Genomic DNA, 14,662 nt, shown 5'->3' on the forward strand with positions numbered 1-14,662 from the left:
CATAACATTATCAGTACTTTTTAAAGCTTGTGTAGCAAATACACCATCTCCCATAGCTGTGTGATTAAGACTATGGAAAACTGAAAACAGAATCTGTGTGAAAAATAAGGCAAGTTTGCCCTCTTTTACTAAAGGCTACACTGGTGATATAACCTTTGTAAAATATAGCAAACATACACTTAGCAGCAATGTAGCCTTTAGTAAAGTATATGGCAAGTGTATTGCACATCTATATATATGAAAAAGGGCATACATATAAAAGTGTGTGTATATAGTACATATATTTTAGTGTCTACATACATACACACATAGGAAATACTGCCTGTAGAATCTTACAGTTTTTTAAGAAGAATCAAACCATGCAGCATCTTCCCCGCATAAAAAGAGTGTCAAATATTCCCAAGTCTTCCATCACCTTCCATTCCTGTCATGAGGCATCCTACAATGTGTTGGTAGTATAGATTCTGTGTAGAACATGGTATAAACTGCTAAACTACTCACTTGCTGACACCTCTTCCTGTACTATGAAGCATCAAGACATTACTGCTGAAACAAAGGAAAGCGATGCTCAGGTTACCAGCTATAGCTGTTAGATCTGAACAGAAAAGCATTCTCACTTGTGCAAGTTGCTATGCACACTCCCGTATTACTTCTCTGCATGTAAAAGTCACGTCTTTTGAAAAAGAAAGAAAAGAGCAAGGAGAGTGATGAGCAATTACTATACTTAGAGATCAATCTCTCTCACTTTGAAGTATCTTTCAAAGATATTTTTAACACATGCTGACTTTAAAGACACCATTCTTCCCTGCCCAGGAAAGCAGCTCTGATCTCGGTAAGTTCTGTATTTGGCAAGGAGGTAAGTAAGTCACTGTACTACTACTAACTTCAGGGGTTTCTTGCAGCTTTCCTTCAGAGCAGCTGTGAATCTGGATTATGCCATGACAGTTCTTGTTATAAGGAGCAGCACAGAGGTAAACCAAATTCTCATCTGACTTTGAAAGTATGGTACTGGCACTGTTAGGAACTTAATGAAGTACTGTTTCTTTGTGCACAAAAGCCCATAAAATCCTTGTTTGTTTCACCTTGTAAGTATGCTCTCACAAAGACTCGTTAACACTAGGACCAGGCAGAGCACAGAGAACATGAACTATCTTTACCAAGGAAGCAGTACATCACTTTGAACTTGACATGCTGGTCAAGAGCTCCCCAAAAGAGCAGGAGAGTGAAAGTCAGGAGACATCACATCCCTGGGACTGTGGCGAGGTCCAACCACATACTGCTTGCAGCCTAGATCCAGAACACATATGCATAAGGGCTACTGAGATTCTGAGTTAAGACTACATTGCATTTCAGCATAGGTATCATGTTATACATAACAGCTCTCAAACACTGCCTGTGAACAGTATGCAGCTTTTTCATGGCTGTCAAGTGGCTCTATACACTCACAGAAACTTGGGAAATCCAAGTTCTATTTGGATGTAAAATCTCTCTCTCTAAGAATATCTCCTATGCAAACAGACAGCAATTTTTCAACAACTCCTCACATTTGCATTACTTGCTAGAGACTTGGTCAAGATCCAGTTTGAATGAACAGGAACCACTTTTTGGATGCCTTTTTTTAAGGAGTCATTTTGTTCTTAAGACAACCAGTGCACCCAAGTTGCCTTTAAATCAATTCTGCAGCTTCCCCATTGAAAAGCAGAGACTTGACCCATTTGCACAAAGTCACAGAAAGGCAGGAAAAATCAAACACACAACCGGAGATTCCCAAGTCTTTTTCAGAAGTCCTTTTTAGATACTTTTCTGGAAGTCTTTAAGTGCTATGCCAGGGATCACAGAACAAACTAGAGGATGTATCAGAAGACCCAGAGTGCTAAAATTCCAAGGATTCCTCAGCTGAGAAGAACATAATCTTCAATGTGAAATTAAAGTCTACTAACTGGTAAGACTGGAGGGAGGGCAAAGCAAAAGAGGAGTTGGAAGATATCAAAACTGCACGGTCTCCCCAGACACAGCCCTTCTGCTGAGCTACAACAGGTGATGTGAGATGGAAAAGCATCATAAAGCCAGAGGGGGAAAAAGAACTGGCTGAAAACAAACTAATATTCAAAGATACTATTTAAGTTACAGAGCTACTGAATAGATACATGCCATTACATTGAAAATATTACATGGGCAAGAGGCACAGGGTTAATGTAATTTTACCAGGACACATTTTTATTACAACATGGCTGTATTTAATTATACACAAAGCACTTTGCTCCCCTGGGTCATCCATAAATCCTCCTTGGTGCTGGAAGCCTCCTGATAGTTTCTCTACCTTTTCCATTTTATACAGTATCATTGCTGTGTTCTAAATGCAGGAGATGCACACTGCTTTTCTTCAGTGGGCATGACTGCTGTCTAAACTACATTTAGACATCATCACACTGCAGGGAAGGAGGATGTGCAGGGCAGCTCAAAAGATGCTACATTTCAAAGAGTGAGGGGAAAAAAGCCCTCAAGAAATGTGCTTGCTGTATAAACACTATCATGGTAAAGCTTCCGAGTGCTGCCAAGTTACACTGTGCTAATCAAAGGGTTGATAATAATTATCCAGCTAGAGCTGCTCTCATGGTGGAACTTTCTGCATGTTACCATACCAGATAAACGGTATTCAGAACCTGAGATGTGGCAGCTTTTTCATGAAACACATGATAAAAATAGAAAATGGGGAAAAGGAAGAAAGACAGTGAAAAACTCCTCTCCACTACCCATTAGGAACTTCACAAATCCTGAATGTGAACATATGGAAAACAAAACACCTAACTTCTGTCATTCTTACATCTAACAACAAAGGGAAAAAATGCTTCAGGATGGTATCTTTCCTGAGTTCCTAACAACAGGGAAAACATCACAATTGCAAAGACCATCAGAAGTGAAGTTCTGCCACAAGAACAGCTATTCCTACACGTGTTCTGACAACCTGTCACAGGCTGAACCCTGTTCATAGCTTGAACCCTATTCATAGCCCAGCATGACTCCTTGTCAGGGTGCAAAGCTTCTAAGATGCCTGTGGACGGAAGTCCTACATTTCTAGCGTCTGTCTCTCCACAGGTCCTGTAGTTATAAAGCTTCTAAATGCCTCTGAGCTTCCGAGAGTAAAAATTACCTTGAGGAATGGAGACACAAGAGGAGCAATCCCACACTACGACAGAAGTTCCAAGGCTGCTACAGAAAGGTCAGCACTTTTCCCTCTCTGCATTTCAACACTTCTTTTTCTAAGCACTCTCCTCTCACTTTAATCTGTCTGTTCCTGGCAGCCTACACCCTTATTGCTAGCTCCTGAAGAGCAAACTGCCTGGTGGCGGAGGGTCCTCGGTGACAAAGGATGCTGTTAAGACATTTCCAAAGCAAACGCCTCATTTCTGGATCTGCCTTCTACTCTACAGTGTCTGCAGATTTCACATATGGTCAGTCAGTTCCTAAAGCTCAAAACATGTAAAAGATTGTTAGAACTTCAACTGTCCACAAAATGTTACTTGCCATTTTTATTCAACTTATGATGTTATAATAACTCATGATAGTTCCTTATCATTTTCATGGTCAGCTCAGAAAAAGAATGACTGAAAACCACATTTTAATGACATTTAAAATAACTTGCCAGACACAGAAGCTACGTTTAGACTAGTAACTTAAATGGGACCATGGGACTCTACCTGTACCATTAAAATACTAGAACACCCCCTGGCATGGTTTTGGCTTAAGCGAAAAAGAATTCATGAGAACAATTAACAGACACAGTGTGTTACTTAGCCCAGGCCAAACAGTCATTCTGAACAGGAATCCTGTGTGCAATCACCATGCTTTGGAGATCAAGAGTTTAACATCACATCCCAGACCATCGCACTTGGATTTGTTCAGACAACAAGTCTCGATATTGATTAGTTTGCTTAACAAGGTATCTCGGAAGGTTTTATTTGTATCACCAAACCCACAACGATCAATCTTCCTAAGCTTCTCTTGATGCACTTCAGGGTAGGAAATACAAAAGAACAAGAGAACATCTAAGGAAGCCTCTCTCTTTTCATTGAATAGAGGAGGTGTCTACAAGAGTCTCATAAGTCAAGCACACAAATTCAGCACAAGGTAAGAAGGTAATCTGAAGAGCACTGATATGCAAAATTAAGAACAGTAAAGTCATTACTGCAATGAGAACCAATGCAGGCAAATGTACTAAAAACCAAACACAAATAGCTTCTACAGGTAGGTAGAAAGCGACTCTCACTGGAATTTTCAATAGGTATTCCCTGAGCAACTAAACCCAGCCCATATTCCAAACTAGTACTGAAAACAGCTGTCATTAGTACTGCCACTAAACAGAAGTATTCTTGGACATACATGTACACTTTGCTCTGTTTTCACTAGCTTAATGAAGCAGATAAATGTCCTCTAGTAGTTTGTTCGTCTGATTGACTTCACCCAGTCTGACAAATAATACCAGTGCAGCCTGATTGTAAGCACTATGCTGATAAAAGAGTACATCCCCAGTGAAAAAATAACAGACTTCCATACTTAGATTTAAAACTGAATCCTCCTTAGGCACTGACACGCTAACTTTACATGTAGGCAGCACAGACTAACAAACTAAGAACTCACCCAAACTCCAGACACGTTTTTACAGTACCCTGAAATCTCATTCCTCAGCTTTATTGCTCTAGAACCAAAGCCAGCTTACTCACGTCTGTGTGAGCTTATGGCAAACACGTACCCTTACATGGCTTACCAAACCGTACTAGTCAAAACCTGCACAGGGAGTTTCTTCCAAAACAAACGCTTCTTGTAATCTCTAATTATTTTTTCACTTCATCATCCTTTTGCAGCACAAAAGAAAACAACAACGCTGATAAGAGGCTACTCTGTGACCTAGACTTGTTATTGTTGGCTTACCAACAGATAAGACTACCTTGTATAGAAAGTTTATCTAGCATCAGGCACAAATTAACCCCGGTTCTCAAAACTTGATGATAACTCTGCTGAAGATACTGAAGGATACAGGAGTTACCAAACTGTCACTGTCTGACTAAAGACAAGACAGCAACAGCTCAGTTTCCAGCCTGAAAGAACTTTAAAGTTACATATGCTTTCAGTTTCCTCACCTTCACGCAGCTGAGATGCTATCATCTTGCCTCAGAATAGCAAACTGCAATATCAAGTGATTAGTCAGTTTTTCTGGAAATTAAATAGGTTCTCTAAGAGCCCAAGTTACTGACTTAACTGAGTTAATCTGGATACGGTTAGAAGAAAAAGAAGTCTAATTTGGTTTTCAACTGTGAGAGGACTATATTAAGACAAGAGACCTACAAGAACTATATACTTTCAAAGCCCTGAAGACACTAACATAATCTCTTCTATCTTTCTTTGTACTTCAATTCTTCTCCAGTTTAATCTCTTCCCACTTTTATCTCATCCCAAGAAAGGGCTATGTTATTTCCTACTTGACTGACTGACAGAACCACAACTTCATAAATTTTAAGTAACAATGCACTTTTTTTTGATGTATCACATACAGATATTTCAAAAGTACATGAGGGAGTTACATGTGGGATTTCCTTTTAATTTCTAGGTGGAATTTGATGGACATTCCATGAGCACCAAAGTCTAAACATACTTTAACTATACTTAAATACGATGTTTTACTCTCATTTTGTGACTTCCAAAGCAATTTGCTTTCTATCGCATATGGAATGACAGCTTTCAAGCACTACTTGAATGTATTTCTAAATTTCAAGAGGAATTTAAGGAGAGATTCAAACATTCCTTTGCGAATTTTAACTAAAGGGTACAAAGATGAAGTAGAAGGAATCAGCTTAAACTAACAGAAACACTAGATGGGCTACTACATTTTAGGATTGTAAGTCATGTTACAAGGAACCAAGCTGCTTTAGTAAATAAACATGCAATGGTTGTTACAGCTTGCTCGATAGAACTCCTTTTATCTGAAAACCAGATAATTTCTACAAGGCCACTACAATGCTACCTGTAATAAAAGCATACAACTAAGAAACAGAAGACATTCCCACATGGAACCCTGATCCAGACATTCTAAAGAAAATGAAGTCCAGAACAAAAAGATCACACTGTGTCTTCCAAATCCATGGCTTGGGACATGTTAGTTGGTCAATTAAATAAAATGACCTTCAGAAATAGTGAAATGCTTACCACTTTCTCAACATCTATTTCCTCTTCACTCGGGAAGTCAGAAGCACCATCCAGCATCTCATCAGCAGAATCATCCGTTTTTTCATCCTCTTCATCATCATCTTCTTCTTCCTCTTCCATACCATCAGCAGTTATACCAAGAGTGGGCATTTTGGGATGCTGAAGTTCTTGTGTCTTCTCTTCTGGTATCAGGAAGTCACTTTTCTCAGAGGTATCAGCTTTGTTATCCACCTCACTTTTATTTTCTAAAGGTGGTACAATGCTGGATATTTTACTCCAAGAACTGTTGACATGCGTTACAATATCATGACCCGTTTTCAGTTCTTCCTGAGAATCAAAAGGCGCTTGTTCTTTGTTGCTACTGCCTCCCAGCCCAGCAACATTTGCTTTGCCTTCCTTGGTACTGACTGTATGCTCTTCTCCTGAAGCATCCTCCTGCTCTTTTGCAGAACTGATACCACATTTACTCCCCAGTTTCTCCTCTACGCTTTCTGCTTCTGCAGAGCTCCTGTTGTCCTTCCTTTCCATATCTAGCTGCACAGCATCACCCTGGCATTCTTCTTTGTTCTGAGACGGTTCAGTCTCATTCTGTTCCATGTTCTCCAGCTGTGTGCCTTGCTCTTGTTGATTCTGTGACTGCTCAGAACTTGCCTTGTCCTCTTTCATCTGTGTGTGTTCATCTCCTTCCTCCTCTTTTATTGGTTTCTCTTCCTGTTCAGCACATGTCTGTTCATTCACATGGTTCTTCAACCGTGCACTCTCCTGATTCTCAAGACTCTGTTGATGTGCATTATCCAGAGGAGCAGCTAGAGACTGATCAGATGACCCACAAACAGCTTCAGAATTAGTTGAAAAAGCCTTCACTGCAGTTTCAGAAGTGAGAGAGTCCTCTTTTTCCTCAAAAGCCTCTTTTTCTTCCTCATCATTTTGCTTCTCACTGATGTACGAGTGGTCAGATGATATGACATCTGCGGAAACATCGTGCTGAGAAGAAGTGCTATCATCACAAGAACTCTCTAGCACCTTTGAGTCCTTCTCCACCATCTCTAATGCAGTGGAATTTCTATCAGGTGCAACTGTGCCAGATGCTGACTCTTCAACATTATTTGACTGGTTAATTGACAACTCATTTTCTTCTTGTTTCCTATCAGACACTGCGAACTCAGACTCCACAGCGTCATCTGAGCGTGAAGCCTTCTCATTCTCCTTCTGCTGAGCAACATCCGGCTCCTCTTTCTTGCATATTTTCCTGTAATTCTTCTTCAACTGAAGAGATGCAAAATGGTTCAGAATGGAGTTTGGCACAGTCTTCTGTCCTGGGAGCTGAAGTAAAGCAAAACTACCAGATTGTAAAGGTATGAGATTAGCAGCAGTAGCTGGCAGACCACCTGAGCTGCAGGTTATTTTAGATTCAGAGGCTGTCTGATTTGTCACACTGCCAGCAGTAGGAGCGATCCTCAGAGTCAGGGCGCCTGCCTGTGACACAAAACTTGGTACTGAAGGAAGAAGAGAAGATGCTTGCGTGGCTAGGTTAGACGTAGGGGATAACTTGGGTATTGCAGTTTGTGCAGCTGAGTTTGTGGCAGGAGAAGTGGAAGACACAGAGGAAGTGGGAGATGCAGGTGACTCCGGAGGCTTAGAAGGTGCAGGCAACCGGATTCCTACAACAGAGCCTGCGAGGAAAGCAAAACATCAACTAGTATTTCCTCAAAGCCTTTTTTATTTCGTTTTAGTATTGATGCTGTATTGGAAGTAGCCAGCATTCTCAGGGATGAAAGAGCTGGTACTGCACAGACATACAAACAGCTTCATTTTCATATGGAACACCCCAATAAAATACATGAGGTGGCTACTCTAAAACAAAGAGATTTAATGGTAAGCTGCAGCATTAAGTTTTCTAACCAAAAAAAGGCATTACATTTAGTTAGTTCTCTGCATTCCCATTTACTGGAAAACAGGAAAATGGAGATTAGAAAAAAAAAAAATCCACAAACACCACAGCTCCACCTCCCCTCCCTGCAAATACTTCCACAGAGAAAAACCTTGACAAGATGACACAATCATACCACAACCTTTTTCCTTACTGAATTCTTCTGTGGCATTTCAGAACTCCATAAAACACAAAGAAAAATACCACTGCTGGCAATTAGTTTCTCTTGTACAGCAAAAGCCCCAAATCAGAAAGAAAGTCAATGAACGTTTTGACTGATTCTTTAGCACACTCCATGTTCAAACCTCAACTAAGGCACAGGATTACTCCCAGCCCCATTTTGCCATGTACTACGCTTGCTCTCACCTCTCTGTTTTCAACACCACCTGGCCTCCCTCTCAAGATGCACTACATACATTGCAATGCATACATTCTTTATGCACTACAATCAGCTGAAAATCAAACTTATCTTTCTTCTCGCACTCTAAAGAGGCAAACCCCCAACAATTTTGTACTGTACTGTAACATCTGATCTGAACATCTGCTGTAAAAGCACTAACAAACATGCAAACCAAACAAAAATAGAGCAGCAGATCTGTGATTCTATGAATGAGACACAGGTAACAGCAGCTCATTCTTTTAAAGAGAATCTTCAACAAGAATTAGTTTTGAATCACCAGATCAACAGAACTTAAGTTACAACAGTACAATGGACATGGCTGTACTGTACTATACATACATACACAGAGACTTTCACTTGCTGCACAGAACTCTCAAATTCTGGTGACTTAGCTATTAACTGCACTTTCTGTATTTTAAGAATGGTGTTTAAGCTGCATTTCATCTAAATTAATTAAACTATGCTCTTCAGTTACTCATGCAGAATCAAATTAGACCCTCTTCAATTACTTCCAGCAGGGGAAACAAGCATCATGGATGGAGCATTTACTACATTGTTAGTTACTAGGTAATGCATTTGTCAGTCAAGAAACACTGGACTTTGTACCTGGATTGCGGAACATCACTGGCTGCACATTGGTTTGGGCACCTGTAGCTCGAAACTGTTGGAGGGGGACAAGCTGAATTATCTGCCCATTAGGATGTCTGAACAGGTTCATACCACCAGGGTTCCTGAGAGGCTGAAGGACCATCCTCTGCCTCTGAGCAAGCTGCATGCTGTTTAGCGGTCGCAAAGCAGGAGATGTCTGATGCACCGGAATCAGCAGCAATCGAGGTCCTACACGCTTCTCTGCTCCAGGAGACATCTGGGAAGTCTTGTTTATACCTTGTGCAGTAGCATCTTCTGAAACATTTAAAGTTACATAAAAAAGTCAGAGAACAGCCTATAAATCAGGCATTATCCTCAGTGAAAACAAGCACAAGTGTTTAAATTTGCTTGAATTTATTTTTTTTCCTCTTTCATTCACAGAACACACACAGAACCAACAAGGCCAGAAGAGTCTTTTCGTGCAGTTCCACTGACATTTCTCACTGTGACTCAGAAGACTTCCATGTTAAGGAGAGCAATCCCATACCTGCTTCTTCGACTGCCAGCCATGCAATTCTAGCAGTCATAATTGTGCTATACTTTTCTATGGGCTAACAGATGATGTGACAGCTCATTTCATAGCAGTCACTGACCAGATACCTGCATTTTTTCTCCTCCTCTACTGGCTCTGGAACACAAGCAACTTACAGAGATTACATTTCTGACCCTAGTTTGGAAAGAAGGGTGAGACAAGTGAATCTATAATTGAGTTGGGCTCTACAGTTGTGGACTGTATTGCAGATATGACGGAGGTGGAATAAAAACCTGAAGTGTTTGCAGTAATAGCCCAAAGCACCTAAGTCTTACCTTTTTTTGGAGTCAGTGAAGGACTCGAACTAACTCCTGACAGTATAATCGGAACAGAGCCAGCAGAGCAAGTCACCACAGATGCAGCTGTCACAGCTGTTGTTAGCACAACCGTAGCAGTGGACGTTGTGACAACAGGACAAGTAACAGTTGGTGTTGTTACTACAGTTTTAGGGAGTGATGTGGTTGGTACAACAGTCCCTGTTGCTTTTCCTATGTTCACAGCGGCAGTTGGCGTGGTGGATGAGGGAGTAGTAAAGATGTCGATTCCAGATGTTGCAGGAACAGCTGTGACTGTAATTGCAGGAGAGCAGGCAGGTTCACTAGCTCTTGTTTGGCCAGGAGTGGTCACAGAAGATGCTGCCGCACTGATACTTTCCACAATAACTGGAGAAGTGGTGGTGACCGTAGTGATCCCAGGAGAGACTGTGCATTGAGCTGCAGGTAGCCTTGAGGGAACCACAGGAGTGACAACCATTATCGGTGTAGGCTTGATACTGAACTTCTGTGGCCCTGACACAGGCTGGCGTGTGTTCGCTCCAGGAACCTTCTGCTGCAGAGCTCCGGCTTTGTTCATCACAAACTGTGCGAACACACCACCGGGCGAGGGTCGGGCAGCTGCAAATAAAAACTTGCAGGTCAAAATTGTGACAGATTTCCTCTTTGCCTTTCATGAGGTGCTACAACTGTAACTTCAGCATGCAAGTGAGCCTCCGCTTCCTTTGTACCTTGTAATTAAATTGAAACCTTTATGGCAGTCCTGAACATGCCTCACATATTAGAATTAAGTCTGCTTTATTCCACACTTCTATAGCTTTTTGTTGCATTCTTCCTGGCCACACAAAGAATTGCGTCTTGAGGGGCTGTTCTTTATCATGAAACCGACAATCCTAATTACAGCACAGGAAAACAAACACCTAAATAACACGAAATAATGAGCCCAAAGCTATTTTCTAAGCCTCAAATTCTTCCTGTAACAGCTTGTGTGATCTTCCTCTTCTCACTGCTTCTTGGGTTTCATTCCCCTTCTACTATATCCACATCTTACACAGCCATGGCGTAAGGGGTGAGAGAGAGAGATAGAGTTTGCCATGTCCCCTTCTCCCTGCAGCAACACTCATGCAACTGAGACTGGATGGGACAAATTTGATCAATAGGAAGCAATGACCATTGGGAAGATCCTTCCCCCATCCCTTGCTCTCCAAGAGATTAGAATACCGCAACTACACAACTCCAGATTCCTACACGTGAGTACAACAGCAGAGATTATGGAACAAGCCCAACTTAAATACCATAGTTATTGATGCATATAGCATCTTTAACCAAGAATATGCCAGAACATTTAACTCACAGATGTAACAGCCACTTCACCCATCAATGAAACGTAGCCAGCTCTTCAACAGTATGGCATAAACACACAGAACAAGAAGTTTTATTACAGGACAAGAGAAACAACACACCCATTTACATGGCAATGAAAATTCAGGCAGGAAGAAACAAAACATCAGAAACTAGAGTTTTGCCAGGACACAGGTAACATCCTCTTCTCTTGAAAAGCTTCTTCAGATCCTTAAATAACTTTGGGAAAATGTGGATGGGCACTAGGTATTTTAATATGTGTTTTCTGAAACTCATGTAAAATGTAACAGTTAAAGGGAACTTCCTCTCTTGCCATGCTGAGGTAACCGTTTCAGTACCAATTCACATTCAAGTACCATATGCTTCTTCTGATACTCAAAGTGCTGCTTAAATCCAACCCTGTTTAGCTTGTGAAATCCAAGGAGATTACAGGCTGGTGTGGTTATTGGCTGCACACCTGTTGCTTCACTAATCCAGATTTGGACCATCCTGTCTTTCACTGCTGCTTCACACATCTTGTGGTCGTAAGAATCCCAATTACTATAAATTCAACATCATCAGAAAAACTATCAGTGAAGAACCAGTGTTAGAGTAATCCTTTAAACTGATGTTTGATGAAAAACAATTAAAAATCACAGCAAGGAAACTCAGAACAAAAGTCCAAGCTTAACTTTCAGTGTGTCTCCATCCACTCCTTCCTTGTCTCTTGAAAAATGCTCTAGAAGCATTAATAAAATAACTAATAGTCAACATCTGTAATCTTACTCTGAAGCCAAAATAAAACTTTCTGCTTTAAAGAGGTTATTTATTGCAGAGGCAGTTTAGGTAGGCAATGCAGCCAAAGGCAGCATGCACTGATGCACAGAAATCAACAGCAATGCTGGATACACTCACTTTTTACTACAGCTTCACGCAATTTAAAACACAGTAAGAAGTTCCAACCTACCTATCTGTCTCTGTGCTGGGACATGGGTTTTCAGAGTCGTCACAGTGGGGGTTGAAGTAGTGCTGGTGGAAGATGTAGTTTTGGGAGTTGATGTTGTGGGCACCTGGACTGATGGTGTCCCAGAAGCAGCTGCTTTAGCAGTGGAATCTACCTTGGAGATCACAGTACTGAGGGCTGAGACACCAAGTACTGTGCGTCGCAGCCTGCGTGTGACATAAGCTGCTAGCCGACTGGCAGGATGTAATGCCCCCATCTGTCCCAAAAGCAGTTTGGCCTGAGGAAACCTTTTATCATTAACCTGAAAAAAGTGGAAAAGGGAAATTTTGTGAAAAGAATGCTAATTCACCACCTCTGGAGAGGTGTTTCATTCCATGGGACTTCTAAGTGTCTTTAAAAAAGCACTGCAGTTCAGAATGGGAATTCCTAATCTCCTTACTGCTGGGGAGAACTTCAAACAACTCTGTCGTATCTTTATAACACAAATTTTTAGATGCTACTCAGACTCCCACACAGAACCACAGACTCCAAAGGAGGATGTGAAATCACTGAAATTAGATGGAATGAAGCTGGCACTAAAGTCTTCCTGTCCCTTACCTACACTATGGCCCTGAATAAATATGGGTTGCCAAATTCAAGGACAATATCAAATAAAATTTTTCATTACACAAGAAAGAATACTTATGTCAGATACATTGGGACAAAACTCTAAAAGAGCTTGTAAAAGCCTTACCAGCTTTCTTCTTATCTGTACTGTCATTGGATACTGTAATTAAGGTGTGGTGAGTTGACAAACTTCACACTCAAAGTTGCAGTTGTAACTGACTGCATGGGAGAGCAGAAACAGCACATTTCTAAACATCAGGTTTTATGCCTAGTGGTCAATGGGATGCTTTGGTTGTGTTGCACTTTACTTTCAGGGTGTTTGATACCTTCTAGAAGCCAAATGTATTTAAACACAGGACTAAACAAGGTCTTGACTCTTTTTACTGATCGACTTTTAATAAAAGAAATCTCCCCTACATTTTTCCCACTCCATTAGCTTCTCTAAGGGTGCCATATCTGCAAAGTGCCATGAAAATAAACATTACTCTGATTTCCTCGTTTATGTGCCTTTCCTGAAAGTGATATTACTGTAACCACAAATACCTTTGACTGAAAAAGATCTTGATCTTGGGCCTACAGTTCCTACCACTGATTCATAATACCAAGTTGGCAGCATGAAATTGCAGGGAAAGGACTTGCTGAATTTAGAATTATGAATTTTCTTGATGAACAAGATCTGTTCTGCAAACACAAGGTAGACTATTAGTGAATGCTAACAGTAAGCTGTAGCAAAACAGAGTTTAATGCTTACAGTTTCATTTTAAAGTTTTGTCCCAGTGTACACTTCCTCAGAAAAGATGCTTTCTGTGCTCCCTACCCGCCATTCATTTAAGGTTATCATCTATCAAATGCATCTGCAGGGAGTTTCCCCAAAACACCAAAAAGATCCTGAGAGAGATCCTGTAACTGGGCCACCAAGACCCAAATTGCCGAAAGGACAAGTTAAACCATCAGATTTCAGACTTTCAATCAGATTTCCTGTTATTGAGTCAATCCTGAAAGGGACAAGTTTATGGAGAGGCAGGAATACCATCAAATACTAAGAATCCTTGTCTGGACAGGCAAGACTAGGTAGAAAAATCAAAGAGTGTTCTCCCCTTCAAGAAGTTGTGGGATGCTGGATGAAACTGAATCTAATCTCCACAGTAAAGGCAGAGGGACCCACCTGAATCAAGCCCAAGGGGCTCATATTAGCTTTGCAACTGTGGACGATCATCTTTCCTGCAGGAGAAACCCCTGCATAAAAAGGTAAGCCTTTTCCCCCACGCAAGCTCTCCTCCAGTTTGTTCAGTGGGTCTCCCTCAAAGACCTGTGAGTTTTCTGTGCTTTTGCATGACGGCTCTCCACTATCAGCAGTCTCCAAGACAGGTATCTCAGGTTTCTCATCCTTCTCCTGGTAGGATGGCACTGAAATCTTCATTCTGGAGGAGTAGACAGGAGGGTGGTTCTCATCCTCGGCCTTGGGTTCTGTAGCCAATTCAATAGCGAAGCTACCCACTTTGAGGCACTGTGGCACCTTATTGTTGATTTGCTGTGATAAGATGGTCAAGATCTTATTGTGATCTTCCTCCAAACTGCAGTCAGAGATAATCTCGATAAGTTTGGCTGGTCCACCTGGAGTGGTGTGATGAACATAGGAGGTGGAGGAAGAGTCCCCCTCGCTACGGGAAGAACACCAGCTTTTCTCTGAGGAAGAATTGAAACAGGTTTCTGCAATACTGTGGCATTTTAATCACCTGGATATTCAAACAGTTTTATTCTGCCCACA

The 14,662-nt window shown here is 41.2% G+C and overlaps 1 protein-coding gene across 10 annotated transcripts in view; it reads right to left on the reverse strand.

Moving 5' to 3' along the window:
• MGA (MAX dimerization protein MGA) overlaps nucleotides 1–14,662 on the reverse strand; it is a 51,431-nt gene that overhangs the window by 12,120 nt on the left and 24,649 nt on the right. For 6 of the 10 annotated variants that reach the window (XM_057403960.1, XM_057403957.1, XM_057403961.1 and 3 more), the window contains 5 exons: nucleotides 14,060–14,580; nucleotides 12,292–12,589; nucleotides 9,987–10,604; nucleotides 9,138–9,434; nucleotides 6,202–7,874 (listed from right to left, as the gene is read on the reverse strand). In XM_057403960.1, coding sequence (XP_057259943.1) covers nucleotides 6,202–7,874; nucleotides 9,138–9,434; nucleotides 9,987–10,604; nucleotides 12,292–12,589; nucleotides 14,060–14,580 — 3,407 coding nt within the window. Of the gene's footprint in view, nucleotides 1–6,201; nucleotides 7,875–9,137; nucleotides 9,435–9,986; nucleotides 10,605–12,291; nucleotides 12,590–13,021; nucleotides 13,114–14,059; nucleotides 14,581–14,662 lie in introns of those variants that run through there. The other 4 variants (XM_057403958.1, XM_057403962.1, XM_057403965.1 and 1 more) reach the window with 4 other exon arrangements.

The sequence above is a fragment of the Pezoporus wallicus genome, unplaced genomic scaffold (assembly GCF_028554395.1).
Source record: "Pezoporus wallicus isolate ANWC-B61680 ecotype Strahan unplaced genomic scaffold, APGP_CSIRO_Pwel_v1 contig_8673, whole genome shotgun sequence".
In the NCBI taxonomy this organism is placed as follows: domain Eukaryota; kingdom Metazoa; phylum Chordata; class Aves; order Psittaciformes; family Psittacidae; genus Pezoporus; species Pezoporus wallicus.